Source organism: Strix aluco, chromosome 14 (assembly GCF_031877795.1).
Source record: "Strix aluco isolate bStrAlu1 chromosome 14, bStrAlu1.hap1, whole genome shotgun sequence".
NCBI classification, from domain to species: Eukaryota; Metazoa; Chordata; class Aves; order Strigiformes; family Strigidae; genus Strix; species Strix aluco.
In genome coordinates, this window is record NC_133944.1 from 186,348 (window position 1) to 203,880 (window position 17,533).

General features: G+C 43.4%; 2 protein-coding genes across 7 annotated transcripts in view; one reads left to right on the forward strand and one right to left on the reverse strand.

Moving 5' to 3' along the window:
* The first annotated feature begins 274 nt into the window (after window positions 1-274).
* Window positions 275-7,004, forward strand: GABARAPL2 (GABA type A receptor associated protein like 2). Of its 3 annotated transcripts, none has more exons than XM_074840051.1 (5): window positions 275-447; window positions 776-831; window positions 4,192-4,364; window positions 5,194-5,323; window positions 6,422-7,004. In XM_074840051.1, the coding sequence occupies exons 1-4, from the start codon at window positions 414-416 to the stop codon at window positions 5,297-5,299; spliced, it is 369 nt and encodes a 122-aa protein (XP_074696152.1). In that variant the 5' UTR covers window positions 275-413; the 3' UTR covers window positions 5,300-5,323; window positions 6,422-7,004. The 3 variants fall into 3 exon arrangements, with proteins under 3 accessions (XP_074696152.1, XP_074696154.1, XP_074696155.1); XM_074840053.1 differs by lacking the exon at window positions 6,422-7,004 and adding an exon at window positions 5,437-5,994; XM_074840054.1 differs by lacking the exon at window positions 5,194-5,323 and having other exon boundaries at window positions 288-447.
* Window positions 6,804-17,533, reverse strand: part of ADAT1 (adenosine deaminase tRNA specific 1) — a 30,348-nt gene continuing 19,618 nt past the window's right edge. For 3 of the 4 annotated variants that reach the window (XM_074840017.1, XM_074840013.1, XM_074840008.1), the window contains one exon: window positions 8,754-13,614. In XM_074840017.1, the coding sequence (XP_074696118.1) occupies window positions 13,482-13,614 (133 nt within the window). In that variant the 3' untranslated portion in view covers window positions 8,754-13,481. Of the gene's footprint in view, window positions 7,265-8,753; window positions 13,615-17,533 lie in introns of those variants that run through there. The other variant, XM_074840010.1, reaches the window with a different exon arrangement.

The window sequence follows — 17,533 nt, forward strand, 5'->3', positions numbered from 1 at the left end:
GAGGGGGCGCGGCGCGTCAGCCAATGAGCGCGTACCGCTGCATTCCAGGACCGGCGCGCGCGGTGGGGCGGGAGAGCGCCCGGGAACGGCAGCGGGACGGGGATGGGGAGGACATCGGCCGCAGCGGCGGAGCCCCTGATGCGGCTTCGAGCTCCTCGGACGAGGCCTGCGCGCGGCCCCGCACCCGCTAGGGGACTGCGAACCCAGATGCCGCAGCCCCGCCCCTCGATCCCCCGGCCGGAAGCGCCGGTTGCTAGGGGACCGGCGAGCCGGAAGTCCCGCCTGCCGAGCCGGGGCTGTTGTTGTTGTGACGGGGACCGTGACAGCGACAGGCCCGGCCGCCCGGCACGAGCCCCCGCCCGCCCGCCCCACGGGCCTCGCCGCCGCTGGCTCCGCTCCCGCCGGCCCGCACCATGAAGTGGATGTTCAAGGAGGACCACGCGCTGGGTAAGGCTGGGCCCGGGCCAGGCGCTGCCCGCCGGCGGCCCCGCCGGCTCTTGCGTCGCCATCCGCCCCGAGGCCTCCCGAGGTCGTGCGCCGCGGCCGGCTCCCCGAGCCGGTCGTCTTGCCTCTGGGCGGACAGCTGCCTGCGTCCCTCGCCGAAGGGTGGCGTGACGCCCGGGGTCGGCCTCCCTCAACAGCTGGAGACCCCCTCGAGGGGGGCAAGACGGTCGCGATCCCCGCACACTTCCGTCTCCGCGGGCGCTGCCCTCTCTGCCTCGGACACTGGCGATACTATTACTATGCAATGACTAATTACGAGTTTTGTTCACAGAGCACAGATGTGTCGAGTCGGCAAAAATCCGAGCCAAATACCCTGACCGTGTCCCGGTGAGTAACCAAGCCAGCTTCGTCTGAGTACTTAAGAGGCAAAGGTGGATAAGCTGTTTCCATCCTGCCCTCTCTTCTTTGGTCAGATGCTACTAAGTAAATTCATCTTCCCTTTTGAGTCCTTAGACGTTTTAAAGAGGCTCCAGACACATCTAACTAATCCAGCATTCCCTCCTCTGCCCCAGTGTGTATTAACAAGCAAGCAAGAGTGCTTGGCTTTCTAAACACTTCCCAAGCATGTTTATGGTTTATCAGTGTCATGGTTTCTTCTAATGGCAATTATATCCCAAGAAATACCTTCAGTGTCTTGAGGATTCATTCTGTACCTGATCCCAAGATCATAAATTCTTTAATCCTTGACAACATTCCATCCTGGCTATATGAGAAAGGTGATTTTTCCCTTATGTATTCCATGCCTGTAACCAGTCTTACTGTGGTGAATCCCCCCATGCAAACGCTGTTGTTTGTTGCACTCTGAACTGAAGCTGTAATCGTAAAGTTTTTAGAATCAGATGCCTACATTGCTGGATTATCTGGCAGTATAAGTCTGGTACAGCAGACGCACACAGACAGAAATCACATCACAACACCTTTCTGGTGATTTGGGGAAGTGCTCAACTGGCATCCTTGGCAAGCCAACTGATACTCCAGAGCGTACTGCAACCATGCTTTGTTTCTTCTCCTTGCGGCGTTGTTGAGCCTGGCTGAAATGCTTGGTGGCTAGCTGTGGGAAGTCAGTAATCATTGCTGGAGTAATTACAGACATGCAGAGAGCATGGGTGTCAAATCAAAAGCAGTACTGCAAAGCACTTTAAAAAACCGAACATGTGGTCTATGGCCAACTAGAACCTTGCATTATACCACAGTTCACACTGCAACTCGATCAGAGGTTTGACTGTATTCAGATAAACGTGGCTTCTTCAACTCTACACTGAGCTAGCTAGCTGAAGAACGCATGTGGCTCTACTTAGCATGAGTTTCTGACATACTGGTATGTGTTGTGTAATGGTACAGTATGCCCCACGGATGAATATAAAAGACTTCAGGGAGAAAAAAAAAATAATAATGAATAATCATCTAGATGGAAGCCTGAGAGCCATTTTGGCATCTCTGGCTTCTGGACAACAGGTGAAATGGCAGATTAGATACTAGACTGGTGGTTCTCCCCCCCCCCGCCTTCACCTAAATACTGGTTTTTTAGCTTCATTGCTACTGGAATTTATTTCTAATATTTCTTCCTTTTTTTTTTTCTTTTGCTATATGCCATATCAAGGCAATTGGTTCTGTCATCTGTTAGGAGCAACTTGGGACATTGTTTAAAGAAGGTAGTTAAATTGGAAGGGTGGAGGTGGTGTGTATATTAAATCTGTATTTCTTCCTATCATGGGATTTTATTTAGTCATATGACAATTTAAAAGAGGATAGGACATGCTCATTACGACTGAGAATTCTGTGTAACACAAGATTTCAAGCAATGATGTCACACTTGCATGTCCTGTGAGGAGCCGCTAAGGACTCAGAGTTTGTCTGTTTTGGAGAAAAGGAGGCTGAGGGGCAACGTCATGGCTCTCTACAGCTTCCTGAGGAGGGGATGTGGAGAGGGAGGTGCTGAGCTCTTCTGTCTGGTATCCACTGACAGAACGCCTGGGAATGGTTCAAAGCTGCATCAGGGGAGGTTCAGACTTGACAGTAGGAAGCGTTTCGTTACCAAGAGGGTGGTCAAACCCTGGAACAGGCTTCCTGGAGGTGGTTGATGCCTCAGGCCTGTTAGTATTTGAGGCGTTTGGACAATGCCCTTAACATGCTTTAATTTTTGGTTAGCCCTGAAGGGGTTAGGCAGTTGGACTAGATGATCGTTGTAGGTCCCTTCCAACTGAACTATTCTGTTCTATTCTACTTTCTTTTTACGTTGTGATAGTGACAAAAACAAAATAAGCAAGCATCTGTACAAAGGCAATGCATTTCCTCAGATCACCTGCCATTGCTCAGGTACCAGCGCTGCAGACTAGTTGAATTTTTCACTCCACTATAGCTGAATGGGGCAAGGAAGGAATATAGTTAAATAGATTCCTCAGTTTGTTACTATCAACTGGAGTAAATGAAAAGACAGAACTCCTGGACTCCTTCCTTCAATCACCGGTTAGTTTAAGGGAACTAGTGCAGACAAGCCACTCCTAAACCTGAAGTTCTCAAGCTGCCTGTGCCTTGAATGTCTCAGTAGACACCAGTTCTTCTCTTGCCCCTGCCCCCCAAGCTTTTGTTGCAGAATACCCTATTTCTTGATAGTGCCCATGGAGAACTTCAGAACATTTTAAAAATTAGCCATATTTAAACACATTAGGACATTACTGTCCTGGTATGAATAAATCACAGAACGGTTGAGGTGGGAAGGGACCTCCGGGGGCCACCTGGTCCACCCCGCCCCATCCCACTCAAGCAGGGCCACCTACAGCCAACTGCCCAGGGCTGTGTCCAGATGGCTGTTGAATATCTCCAAGGCGGGGGAGACCCCACAACCTCTCTGGGCAACCTCTGCCAGTGCTCCGTCACCCACACACTAAGAAGGTGTTTCCTGATGTTCAGAGGGAACCCCCTGTGTTTGTGCCAGTTGCCTCTGGTCCTGCCATGGGGCACCCCTGAAAACAGCCTGGCTCCATCTTCTTTGCGCCCTCACTTCAGGTATTTGTACACATTGGTAAGATCCCCCCCGAGCCTTCTCTCCTCCAGGCTGAGCAGTCCCAGCTCTCCCAGCCCTTCCTCACAGGAGAGATGCTCCAGTCCCTCAGACATCTTTGAGGCCTTTGTTGGGCTCTCCCAGGTATGTCTGTGTCTCTCTTGTACTGGGGAACCCAGCCCTGGACACGGCACTCCAGGTGTGGCCTCACCAGTGCCAGTACAGGGAAAGGATTACCTCCCTGGACCTGCTGGCCACACTTTGACGAATGCAGCCCAGGATGCCATCAGCCGCCTTTGCTGCCAGGGCACACTGCTGGCTCATGGTCAGCTTTGGGTCCACACCGCAGTAATTTCCTATCATTGGTGTACGAAAAGTTAAAAGATGTGTATGCTTTCCTGTCACATGTTTCTTTTAGGCATACTGCATCTTTTTACCCCATGACTGTCAACCTTGGGCATAGGAAGTTTTGAGCCATCATGTATATGAACGTAGGTTTCAGTGCAGTTGTAAAATCAGGTTTTGCAATGCTGAGCCACTTCTACCTCTCATTTGGTTGTGGTCGATAAACCTTTTTGTTCCTCCCCTCCACTCACTGTTGTAAGCCTGTACCAGCAAGCGATTTACTAACACTGTCTGTTCATACCAATCCCAAAAAGCCTGACCTTCACACCTGCACTTTACAGGTCATAGTGGAGAAGGTCTCAGGATCTCAGATAGTTGATATTGACAAGAGGAAGTACTTGGTTCCATCTGACATCACCGTGGCTCAGTTCATGTGGATCATCAGGAAGAGGATTCAGCTGCCATCTGAGAAAGCAATATTCCTCTTTGTAGACAAGACTGTCCCCCAATCCAGGTGAGAGGCTATTCACTTGGTATTCAGAACCATTTCAGCAAGCCGGTGCCTGTCAGAGGAACAGTAACTCCCCTCTTGGAGGCTTATTTGGTGATTTTAGGAAGTGTTTGGTTACATCTTAATCTCACTGTGATAGGGTTTTTTTCTCATGAGTTTAATTAACATCTTATTTCTTGAGCTAGGCTGAAAGGAAAGGTGACTGGAAAATATATTATGATTTACTACCATGGCAAGAGGATGAGCTCTGGAGTTACTATGATATCTTTGGTTGAGTGCAAGAACATTTACATCATCAATGCCAAAAAAATATTCATCCTCAGTGTAACAAAAAAGTTGCATGTTAAATACTCAAAAGCAAACACCATAAATTATTCTGAAAAAACTAACCTGTCAGCTCACAAAGAAATTGTGACATTACAGACTAGTTGCTGTTTCTTGTTTTAAAAATTACTTATTCTATAAACACAAAATGCAAAATGACTATAGAGAGCTTTTTCACATTGCTTTTATAGAGGAGTAAGTTTCATTGTTGTCTGCTACATACAGAATAATGTATAGCAGAGGCAGCTACTACAACTGCTTTTTATGCGAGATACTTTAATAGTAGTATGTGAGAAAACAGTACATCATGATGTTACGTGGCTTAGATATAATATTATTAATCCTTACCTGTGTAACAGTAACAGTCCCTCCAGGTAACCTGTCCAGACTCAGTTAGGAATATTTTTATTTACTTTGTGATGCACAGTAGGGACCTGTGAGAACCATCTTTTTCTGCTTGCTTTCTTCTAAGAGTATTAGGAATCCCTCTATGTCATCTTCTCAACAGTGCTGTAGAACTGCTAGCAACAGGAAAGAAAAAGAAAGGGCACATTGTCTCATCTCACACGTTCATGATGAGATGTCACATCTCTGGTGGAAAAACAGGGTCTTGAACCTTCAATATTAATGCAAAAACGGTAACTTGTTAACAGATAAACAAAATTCTAATCCGTTAATGGCTCTACTCATCTCCTAGTCTGAGTTTATTACATAGACCACTAACTCTTGACGTCCTTCTCTCCTAATCCAGAAATTTATCTACTACTCACCAATTCCCTTCCATTTCAAGTATTGCCTGCAACTCTTGCTAGCTCCTCTCTTGGGTAAAAAGCCACGATCGTTTCCCTGTCATGCACATTCAGTCTGCATCTTTCAGTTCACTAGCCTTTTCTCAGTCTTGGGAAGTCAGAGAAAGGTGAGCTGAGGAGGTGTCATTTGTGCAACTGACTGATGTCAGCTGCCTGTTTCATCTGTAGATAGAGGGTTGGAGCAGTTGTACTGGCAAAGTAATTACTTGCGTTTGTTTTCAAAATACAGACATTGCCCTAAAGATTGCAACTGCTTAGACTGTGAAGGGCCACATGTGTGTGCAGTTTAAGAAAATTTTCATTTGATCAAATGTTCAAAACCTTATTCACTGAAGAAGCACTAGTTTCTGGCTAACTTGTAATTTATCACCCACAGGTTTTGGTACTAGGACTATTTTAAGTCATGACTTTTTAACAATATAGAAAACAAAGCTTTTACTCCCCAGACCAACCTGGACTTCAAAGAAACAGTCCAAAAAGCACAAGTTTCACAGACTTGAGACCAGCTGAACGTTTATGACTACACCAGGTAGAGGGAGAAATGAGGTTGCTCACACAAGCAGCAAGACAGTAATGCAGCTGCATTCAAGGAAGGTGCTGTCAGCTATTGAACCTGGTATTAGTCACAGCATCAATAATAGATGGTTCAGAATCTGAAATATATTCAGTGACTGATTTCCAATAAAATAAGGAAGCATTCTGACAAAGGCATTTGTGAAGAAGTAACAAAAACTGCAGAGAGCCCAGGATCATTTTGGTAACTCAGGAGTCAACTGCTTTTCATAGACCCTCATTTTTGTATCTTAATGTAAACACAGACTTACAAGTTTTAGCTTTTCTGAATCCTTGTTTGTGTGAGGTTTTAACTGTTACCATTTGCAACTGTCATGATCCAAGCAAACCATTTCTCTTTTTTTCCCCTTCAAGCTTAACCATGGGACAACTTTATGAGAAGGAAAAGGATGAGGATGGATTCTTGTATGTTGCCTACAGTGGAGAGAACACATTTGGTTTCTGAATGGTGGGTCTTGGCTAGTATACCATCCTGCTGTGTATCTTGTAAATAGCTAATCATTTTCTGTTCTGGCATCCACAGAAGTTCCTTCTATATACATGCATTTGTAACTGGATTTATTTCTTAATATATTGATAGGTCTTGTTTTATTAGACTGTTAAATTATCAAAAAAAAAGTTTTGTTGTTTTTGTGCATTTTTTTTTTCTCATGGCTATGAATTCCCAGAGCCTCACTCCTTTGGGGGATACATTTGATAACATTGATTAAATAATAAAGCGAAGTAGTTGGGCTACTAAAACATGAAAAGAAGAATATGCATTTATTCTGGTTTGAGGTGTTAGTTTAAGAAAAATAAAACCATTAAATTAGTATTGGGAACACTGGATTTGCTAGCTTATCCTAAGCAGGAGCAAGATGCTGATTGTGTTGAATTGAGCTAATATGTTCCTCTTTCTCAATTAACAAAGTACAATAAAAATTCCTGTCACAAACAAGCAGTGCTGTCATTTCTTTACCTTAATTTTGGCCAGAAAGTTATAAATCACATTTACTAGACACTATACAGCTGCTTATTTATTTACTAGACACTGTACAGCTTCTCAACCTTTAGTATGTGGATGATGATACAAGGAAGAAACAAGGAGCTGTGTGCGGGTTCCAAAACCAACAGCTTCAGAGCTACCAGATCTCATCAGAAGAGCTGTGCCCACCCATCAGTGGAGAAGTAAAGACCTTGGGCTTTGGAAAGCAGGACCTAGGTGACAAAAGCACAGCATGTAAGGAAGGGGCAGCTAGGAGAAGGAATGATACAAACAGGAGACCAGAGAGCCAGAGAACTGGAAGGTATAATTTGTACGAGTTATCGCAGAGAGATTAAAACAGTTGCATAAGAAGCTCTTAAAAAAAAGCCAACAAAACAGTAGTTGTATTACAGATAGTTATATATGCGTCCTTTCCAAGTAAAAATTCTGTAGATATTGTAAGGACATTACAGAACCATGTATGTGAAAGAACAGCTTTACTATACAGCTGAGTGGTGTGGTTGACATGCCCGAGGGAGAGGATGCCATTCAGAGGGACCTAAACGAGCTCAAGAAGTGAGCCCATGAGGTTCAACAAGGCCAAGTGCAAGGTCCTGCACCTGGGTCGGGGCAACCCCCCGCTATCAGTTCAGGCTGGGGGATGAAAGGATTGAGACCAGCCCTGCAGAGGAGGACTTGGGGGTACTTGTGGATGGAAAACTGTCAGCCAGCAATGTGCAGTTGCAGCCCAGAAAGCCATGTCCTGGGCTGCATCCAGAGAATTGTGGCCAGCAGGGCGAGGGAGGGGATTCTCCCCCTCTACTCTGCTCTTGTGACTCTGCAGTGCTGTGTCCAGCTCTGGAGTTCTCAGTACAGGAAAGACACGGACCTAATCGAGCAGGTCCAGAGGCCACAGAAATTATCAGGTGGCTGGAACACCTCTGCTGTGAGGACAGGCTGAGAGAGTTGGGGTGGTTTAGTCTGGAGAAGGGAAGGGTCTGGAGAGACCTTATTGCAGCCTTTCAATACTTAAAGAGGGCTAATAAGAAAGATGGGGACAGACTTTTTAATGGTTTTAAACTAAGGGTAGATTCAGACTAGATATAAGGAAGAATTTTTTTTTTTTTTTTTTTTTTACAGTGAGGGTGATGAAACCCTGAACAGGTTGCCCAGAGAGGCTGTAGATGTCCCATCCCTGGAAACATTCAAGGCCAGGTTGGACGGGGCTTTGAGCAACCTGATCTACTGGAAGGTGTCCCTGCTCACTGCAGAAAGGTCGCACTAGATGACCTTTAAAGGCCCCTTCCAACACAAACCATTCTGTGGTTCTACTTAGTTGAGGCAGACAACTAGAATTAGAAATGCTGCAAGCAAGAAAGAATTCAAGATAGTTCCTCCAGTTTACGAGCAGTATTGCTGAAGCATGCATGCAGCACAGCAAAAAGAGGCTTTGCCACAAAACCAAAAAAAGTTGTTACTCATGAGGCTCTCAACTTCTCTCCAAAGGGGCTTACCATAGTCACACAGCTTCCTCTACCTACAGGCAAAGAGGCAAACTTATGGCTCTGAATGACAGGAGCAGGGTGTGCACACAGAAAAACCACCTAATTGACTTAACGGCACAGTACTGGAGTTCACGCTTTGATTTTAAGGATAACACTGGGTTGTAAAAGTAGCATCGCTTTGAACTTTGTAAGCCAGCAAGGAAACGCTAATTACAGTTTAGATTCCTAATAAAAGTTTTACTTCATTTTCCACATTACATGGTGCGGAAGACTTTAGTTTTTAAAATTTTTCCAGCTACAGTGGAAATTTATCACTTTCCAAGCTTAAGCCAAGTTCATGCTAACTCCCATGAAGCCACCTAATGCCTAGAATTATGTTTGGCTCTACAGTTATTCAGAGGTACTGGCAGAAGGACTCCAAAATGAGAAGGTAGGAGCCTGTGAAATGTCGACATTATTACCAAAGCTTGTCACAGTAACAGTGCTCCACGTGCTTACTGTATCTTAAAATGTGCTGTTGACTTCAGTAATCCTTTCATTATTCACAATAGCACTGCAGTGTACAGCACTGCTTTAGTAAACATTCTGTCACTGCTTTCATCATTAATTTCTTCTACCCCCTGTCTTTCCACACATTTGGTATTAATGTTTACTCTTAACAGAATTTTTGATTCAGAATGAAAAGTGTTTTCATCTCTGATTGTTTTATTACCTTTTATTACTGGAAAATGTTCTGTTTCCTTTAAGCTGAAACTTCACAGTTTGTCTGTGGTTATCAAGTAATACTTTTTGCTAGCTGTTAACAAGAATAAGAAGTGTAACTTACAACTGTTAGAGCTCATTGCATGGTAGCACATAGATAATATTTAAACAAAACAAGGGAGGATGAAGTTTTATTCCCAATGTTATCATCAAGGTGACTTTTGGAATACCCTTCATGAACCTCTAAAAACACCACATAACTACTTTCGTTAATGTCTCTGTAAGTATTAGTTTAGATTTTGGAGCCCAGGTACACAAGTAATTCCAGAGCATGCAAAGATAAACATTCTACAGCAGTAACTTTACTTTTCATCTGCAGACGCACTTAAAATGGCAATAAAGCATCAAGAGATTTCCTTTTGAAATGCATAGATGAAATGCATCCCTTAAGATGGTACAGTCACTCTTGTAAAATTATTAAAAGCATTTGGGTCCCATATGATCTTCACTTTCTGTTAACCCTTCACGACTGGGAAGACATTTTAATTTATACACTGAACAGAAAATGAAGAAATACCTCACTCTACCTACACCAACACTTCCACATCACTTATCTTTAAGCTAACTTGAAATGTCATCTCCCATACAACTAAACCAGTACTAGATGAATTTAGATTGTCTTTCATCAAAAAATATCTTCCTTACACCTGTAAACCACTGCTGCAACCCTCTTACAATAACATTATCAGATTCTTGGGAAGCTTATGCCTTGAGAGAAAGAACTGCTAGGCCCCTCAACTACATCTGGCTCCCAATTTTACTCCAGCACCTTTCTTTGCTCCTTACCAACAGCAGCTTCCCAGAAGTAAGTCACGCTTCATTTCCATACTCATGCCTCAAGCATTTTTTCCAGGTGTAGTTTCATAACCAGCTAATAGTTTGTAACAAGTGAAAGGAAGCCTGGCTCCACCTCCTTCTGCCCTCATCAGCACAGCCCTAGCTTTTCCTTTCCTCTAGTGCTTACTGGGCTTATTGCAAAGCTGATTTAACTCCTAGTGAAAAGCTACACCTTGTTTTGGGCCCATAGTTTGTTTTTCTACAAAGACAGTAATTTGAATAATCTTCAATTTACTCTGAATGTACTTGAGATCAGTGAGCACTCCAGTCTGTGTAAGGTGAGCAGTGAAAGCACACCGCAAAGATCAAAACCTTGCTTTTTCAAAGGTAGTGGGACATTAGCATGTTGTCTCACAGAACTGCAGCCTCCAGCTCAAACTAATTGTTTACTTCTCCACTTGGACAAAAACACTTGTTTCTATGCACTGACTTCCTTAAGGATAAGCAGGCAGTCTGCCCTGACTTCTTACTGTGACTGAAAACATAATGATTTCTCCAATAGTGAAGCTGTTAAAGACATCCCACTCAAAATAAGGATTACAGGTTCTTTGTTCTGGCAAAGAGGGACCACTGGTCCCCATACTAGTTTGGGAAAGTCAAGGACCTATCTGGGTAATACAAGTATGCTCTGCGGAGCATTTTACACATGCCTTGGGAAACTTGCTGCCCTTGTATGCTCTGCTGCTCCCATGACCAATTGTTCAGTTGTCCCCATTAACCATGAACTGCAGGCACTTCATTCCTCCTACTTCGCTCCACTCCCCCAACTCTGCTGTCCTCCCTACACCTTGCCTATCTCTCTTTTTCAGTGTGTCGGCTATTCCAGTGCAAAGGAGCGATACAGGCTTGGAACACATCAAGTACTACCTCCCAGGAGCAATTCTTCCAGAGATCTGCTGACGATGAGAGTTTAGTTTGCTACCTCTTCCAAAGGCAGAGATTGCGTTCCCTCTTCTCGCAGTATTTTTCCCTTCTGATCTTTAGAGCAGTTTCTCAGTATTGCTTACAGCATTTCCTGACGTTTTGGAATTAAACAGATGCAGCATTTAAATACTTATTTTCAATCCCAGAAATGCCTTCCAGTTGAGTACGAGATCCTGCAGGATTAGCCCCTCAGCCTTTTAAATGTTGCTTTGTTTTAGCTCCTTCCCTCTCTTTGCGTATTCATTGACTCACTCCAGACTTAAATGTGTCCTCAACTCCCTCCAAAAAGTGAGGTTAATATCAGTGTTCAGCACCTCTAAAACTACTTTTAAACCTGAAGTGTAGCAGAAAGCAGCTGTCTGCAGTCCACAGGTATTTTACAAATGCACAGGACAATCTTATACCAGGAACAATCTCTCCTAACAGCCAGGCTGAAATTTTAGGAGAGTTAAAAGAATTTATATCATATAACTGCTCATCTGAAAACTAGTCTGATGCCAAGACTACAGAACAACTAGTCTTATGTAACCCATTGTAACATTGCAGCTGGACAGGAAATGGGAACATTCCAGTCTGGTCAGCAGGTTCACTACAGATCTTGTTGATTAACAAAGGGAACCTAGGTACCTTAAGGTATAGTTTCTGCAAGATCTCAGGGAAAGACAAAAGTAAATTTCAGGAGCCTGGAAATTTACTGGTTATCTCTTAAGTACACTACAGGACTCTGCCCTTGGAATGCTATTTGCTCAGTTACAGTAACTGCTACCATTTCTCTTCAGCAGTTCACCCTGTAGCCCATCTGCAATGGCATCTGGCCATTTTTCATCCTCTGATGACTAATGCAAGCCACCATTCTCCATAATCCCCTGCCCTCTACAAACACATTCAATGACTCCCCCCTCACCAATACAACTGGTCTTTCTGCATGTTAGTGCTGGATTTAAGACAACAGGCTTATAGACACAGAACTCAAGTTCTCTGTTACTTCTCCAGCAAGTAAGATGAGAACTACTCTTATTTGACAAGTCAACCCGATTGTGAAGTAAAAGGATTTTCTGTAATCGATTCTCAAACTGTAATGTGGTATGTACTGTTCAGTCGCATATGTAGCTCAGTAGGTTGACTGTAAAGGCTGTCTGGAGAACTGCTGTGCCCATTTTTCAAATCCAAAACTAAAGTAAGATACCAAAGAACGGAAAACTCAAATCACTGAAGAATTCTTCTCAATTATCCACTTCTTTCATCCTGCCATTGTCTTGTCCAAATATTTTACGAATTGTAGTTTACAACAGAAGAAGTACAAAAGGGGAGTGTGGTCAGTAGCAGCTGCAGTCCTGAATTTGCTCACAGAAAGCAATAATTCAGGACAGAAAGTTTAAGGAGGATTACCCACTGCTTCCCCCCAGCTCACAATGTTGACTGTTTCGCCATGCAGATGTTATTTGGTAATAAAGTGTAAAGGCAAAGACTGCTTTCCAGTCCCCTCCAAAGCATCTCCACCTTTGCCAGGCTATTAATGAACACTTGCCAGGAAACAGTGACATAAATGGCTAAGGCATCCCTGCTTTTAAGTAACCATGTATCATGGAGGTACAGGGGAATGGACAGTGCTCAAAACACTGAAAAGTAGGTAAGTGTTTGCCTGGAATTACACAGGAGTGACAGGTTTGAACTAGGTAATTCAGGAGGTTTCCTTCCTGCCCAAAGAAGCAAAGCAGCTGAAGAGGTACCTGGCAAAGTCCTGAAATTAAGAATGATGCACGGGATATCTTAAGTGGTATTATTTGACACAGCCTTCTCCCCAGCACTCTTTTGCTTCCGCTTTGACTATATTTAGTAAATAGAAGCTTAAATGAAGGACTCCCAGAAAAAAAAGACCCTTTAACAGAACTAGTATTTCCATTAGAAGCAATGGGGCTGGAGACATGGAAAATTCTTCCAGGCACCATACAAGGAGAGCCAAGAGTTATAAAAAATATTACTTACTATACATTAGGGTTGTCCCAGCAACACAAAACCAACCATAACATTATGAAGAGTGAAAGAAAAAAGCAGCACTAAAATTTTACAATGGCAGGCTTTCTTCCATAGCACTGCTTCAATTGCAGTTGACATTACTTCTTGGACTGTGGCTGACAGATCATATCCTCAGACAGAGGATAGCACATCACTGCTTCTTTCTTTTGGAGGCATATTGTTTCATGCAGCTCAGAACTTTTAAGTGTGCACTGATCCTTTTCTATATTTCAATAAAAAGGGGGCTTCAACTCAACCAAATTAAAGACTCCTAAACTGCTTTCCTTTTCACTCCTGTCTCCTCACAGTGTATGAACTAGCGGACAACTTTTCCTGGCCCTTGAACTGCAGAGGTATCTGCTGTGCACCAGGGCTTGTTGCTGGATTTACACAGCCGCATGTATTCTCATGTGAAGTGCAGGTATTCCTTGTCATTCTTGACCCAACCCGACAGGGCTTGGCTACGCAGCACTTTCCAGGCTTCTTGATAATTTAATGCAGCTTCCTTGTAGTCCCAGTAGGTTTCTAGAGTCTTCATCCTGACAGAAAACGCACAACAATGAAAATATTTCTATTATCCTATTGGATGTAGTGTCAGAAAATGAAAAAAGCGATCAAGCATCTAAGAACACAACAATGCCCTATGAGCTCTTTCATGCTACTAAACAACATTTTCTTGTGCTTCTTGGGAGACTTGGAGAGGCCCAGGCCCTGAAGCTAGTGTGTCTAGACATTGTCAGCAGTCTTACAAAAGGAAGCAAAACCACAACTCCTCTACCATGCTTCCTACACACTCTTCAGCAACAGAAGTGTCAGTGTTTGACTGTGTGACAATAGGTTACAGAAAACTTCCATGATAGCAAAAAATGTTGAAGCAAAGCAGAAAAGGTGGCTAAAGACAGGTGCTTTGAATTGGGTGGAAGTAGTCTTGTTTGCAAGAAGGATGGATACGATTGCTGACTGGAAGGGAAGGGAACAAGGACAAACAGGACAGTTTTTCTTTTCCAACACAAAATAATGAGGAAGAGTGAGACCAAGGAGAAAATATTTTTTTATCTTCTCCCTAAGTCAAAAGAGACTCAGCAGTTTCAGTGCTCTGTTCCCCTTCCTCATGTTGCACCAGCTCCCCACAATCTCAGCAGAACCACTGGTCACTTGGCTGAGTGAATTATACCATTGACTTTCAAAGTAGGGAAATTCAGGTCTAGAGCATCTGAACACAAGTGCCTCTAAGACAATTTCATCAAGACTTTTTTTCCTTTCCTTGCATGCCTTTCCCAGCCTCTTCTGTCTCCCTTTGCCAAACAGTCTGTCAGCCACATGTAGCATAACGCTTACACATTCGACCCAATATGAAGGGAAAATCGTAGGCAACATGACCTTCATCAAGAGGAAGGGACAAACTACTACAGGACCCCTAGTCTAAGAAGTCTGAGAACCACTGGACTAACTTCCAGAATGGGCTTTCATGCTCAAAGGCAATACTGATCACCCCCACCCCAAAAAACTCCCCAAAACATAACAGCAGACTAACAAAAGCTGTATTTCAGGCATTCAGCATTCTGCTATAAATGGATTTCTAGAAGACTGTGACAAGCATAGCAAGCCATAAGATACTATCTATTCTGCAGACCTTAGGTTCAGAAATTTCGTACAAGAGTGGAGAACTTGACTATGCCATAGCTGAACATGGTAGATGTATACTCTTACAAATCTGCCTGCACTCTTGCCACAGCTAATCCATTTTGCTTTCTCTACCACTTTCACGTTAATCAAACTCTTTGAAACTAACCTCTGAGCTGCTCTGGAAAGTTCCATGGAAGGGCCCACTGCCACCCTCTTCCACCTGGCTGGTGGAACAGTCACAGAACCCCATTATCAATGGTAGATCATGGTTTAGGAGAATTACTGAACAGGCAAAAGACCAGCAACTATCTGCATAGCAGGCGTTCAGGAAAACACACAGGTCCAAGAAGGGCCAAGGTCAGCCCATCACAACCTGCTCCAAATCCCCAGCAGAAGCAAGCAGTTCCTCTCCCAGGTACTCCACCATGTACCTCAGACACAGTACAAACCACCTGCACCTTCTCCTCCAGCTCAAAACCATTCTCTGGGGAGCAATATGCATGCTTACACTTGAGGATAACGACCAAATCATTCTTTGGGAAGAAACTCTCCTATGCTAGCATGCTTCTTGCACTTGAAGTACGTCTGACACATTTGTTTAATCTGCTGGCAAATCAATGGCTCTTCAACTCACATCTGACAGTCTGATTCGATTTAACCAAACACATATGGGATTCTTCTAACCTAGGTTATTCCAAGACACCTTTGTTTGGAAACTGTTACAGAGGACAGTAAGGGAGAACACAGCTAGAACAAAAGCAGGATAGACAGTAAGGAGCAGCTCAGTATTTTCACCCCACTACAGCAGCTAAAAGAGCACACGTGATCGCAGCCTCTTGGGGTCTCATTCTCCAACAGTGGATGCAACAAAGCTGCGTTTTAAACAGCTTCCTCAGCTGCCAAAATCAGACAGACTTATTTAATTCATGTTCAACTTCTGCATTAAGCTTCTAAGAAATTTTCAACGTACGTACAGGAAAAATGCTTTCAAATTCAAAGTACAATTACACCTGCCTAAAAACCTCACATGCTTTGACTGTATCTCAGCTTTGGTTGGGCCATTAAGGCTCTGAGCATTAGAAATTAAGAACCCGTGACATTTTTTGGGCAGAAGTGAACACTAGCTTGCTGCTCCAGGCAAACTCCAGTACAATCATAAAATCTCCAGCCTATCCAGGTCTGCCTGACTACACTCCTTTTATGTTTCCCTTTATTATTTCAATCTTGCCCCTACACTACTGTGTGAGAGACAGACAGAGTGATTCTGATGGCTGTGTACCAGAGACACGAGAGGTGATCCACAGATTTCATTCTGAAAGGAATCACACTCTTGGAAAAAGCCTTACACTGTTATGCTTGAAAACATTCACATGCTCAGCCACTGCAAACCTGAGCAGAAATGGTCTCACAAACAAGGCAGGCTGCAAAGAAAAGCAATACACTGCTGCAATACTTTCCTCTCAGCAACAAAGCCCACCTTTAATCCCAGTTTCAAATATTTACATTCAACCCATAAAGTACGTTTGAGATTACAGACATACTGCACATGAAAAATGTTGACATAAGCGCAAGGCATCAACCAAAACGTTACTCATATACAAAAATTAATGAATCGCGTCTAAGAGGGCAAAAGCTCACAGAACTTCAATATATGAAAATCTGTTGTGAGTCCATGGTGATACGGGGTCAGGAAACCATGCTTAGCCTGATTCTACTAGTATCTTCTTCAATGCTTCAGATAAAATGCAGTCATTGCAGGCAAACTTTGTAATTGACACTGATTGTTAAGAAGATACAGAACAAAGTCTCAGAGTGAGCTAACTCAGTGAGTTCCACTCAAATACAAGTTTTAACAGCAATGTAAGGTTTTGCAGCATTTGGAAGACTGTTAGTGCATTGCTGTGTCTAGCCTGGAAGAACAAATTTTCAAAACGTTATTGAAAAATCAGCTTTGCGGCTTTTTCCAATGTCATCTGAGATGTGGAAAAAATTATTCACACAGAGGAAAAGATGTAGAAGCTCGATAGAGTAATTTAAAAAAAAAAGCTCAAGTCTTGAGATAATTATGATGGGTAAGTATTTTCACGGGGCAGAAAATGATACTTAATAAAAGGCTCTTCAATCTGGCAAAGACCTAACAAGCACCTGTGTGTGATGTACAGTAGAGAAAAGATTTTCTTAGTTAGGTCAAAGGACCAAACTGTCCTGCAGGCCTGTACGCAGTGGTAGGACCATCACAGAAATTGTTTAATGTACAAACTTTAAAAAGAAAATTGAGAAGGGACTAGAAAATTTCAACAAAATTCTTGCCAAATACAATTTTTTTTTTTAATTGGCAAACAGCAGTAATAGTGCAACTGCACCCCTCCCATGACAGTTACTCTCATTAGGCTGACACTTCCTTACAATCATCCTCAGCCACTCCAGCAGGAAATATTTAGCCATCACCTGGCAGAATCCTTCTGTTTTTCATAAATGAACACTGGCAAAAAAAATCTCAAACATGAAGTACAAGCAAAGGTTCTATACTTTAGTCTAGATATTTAAATCTTAAACCCATTTGAAACTCCTTGCACCCCTCTGCACAACAGCCCACCCCCTCCAACCAGGTGTCATGGGAACTGTTCACACTGCAGCCTGAGTGGGAAGGAGTAAGAAAGCACAATCTTAATTGTGACAGCTTCCGACTATAATTTAAGAGAAAAGAAGCTCAGTCATCCATTTAACAAGTCCATCAAGAAACTCAAGGCAGGTTTATGTTACAAAGTCTCCCTTAGATTCAGACAACAGGTTGCACAGCCAGCCACACCTTGCACAAACACCAATGCCTGG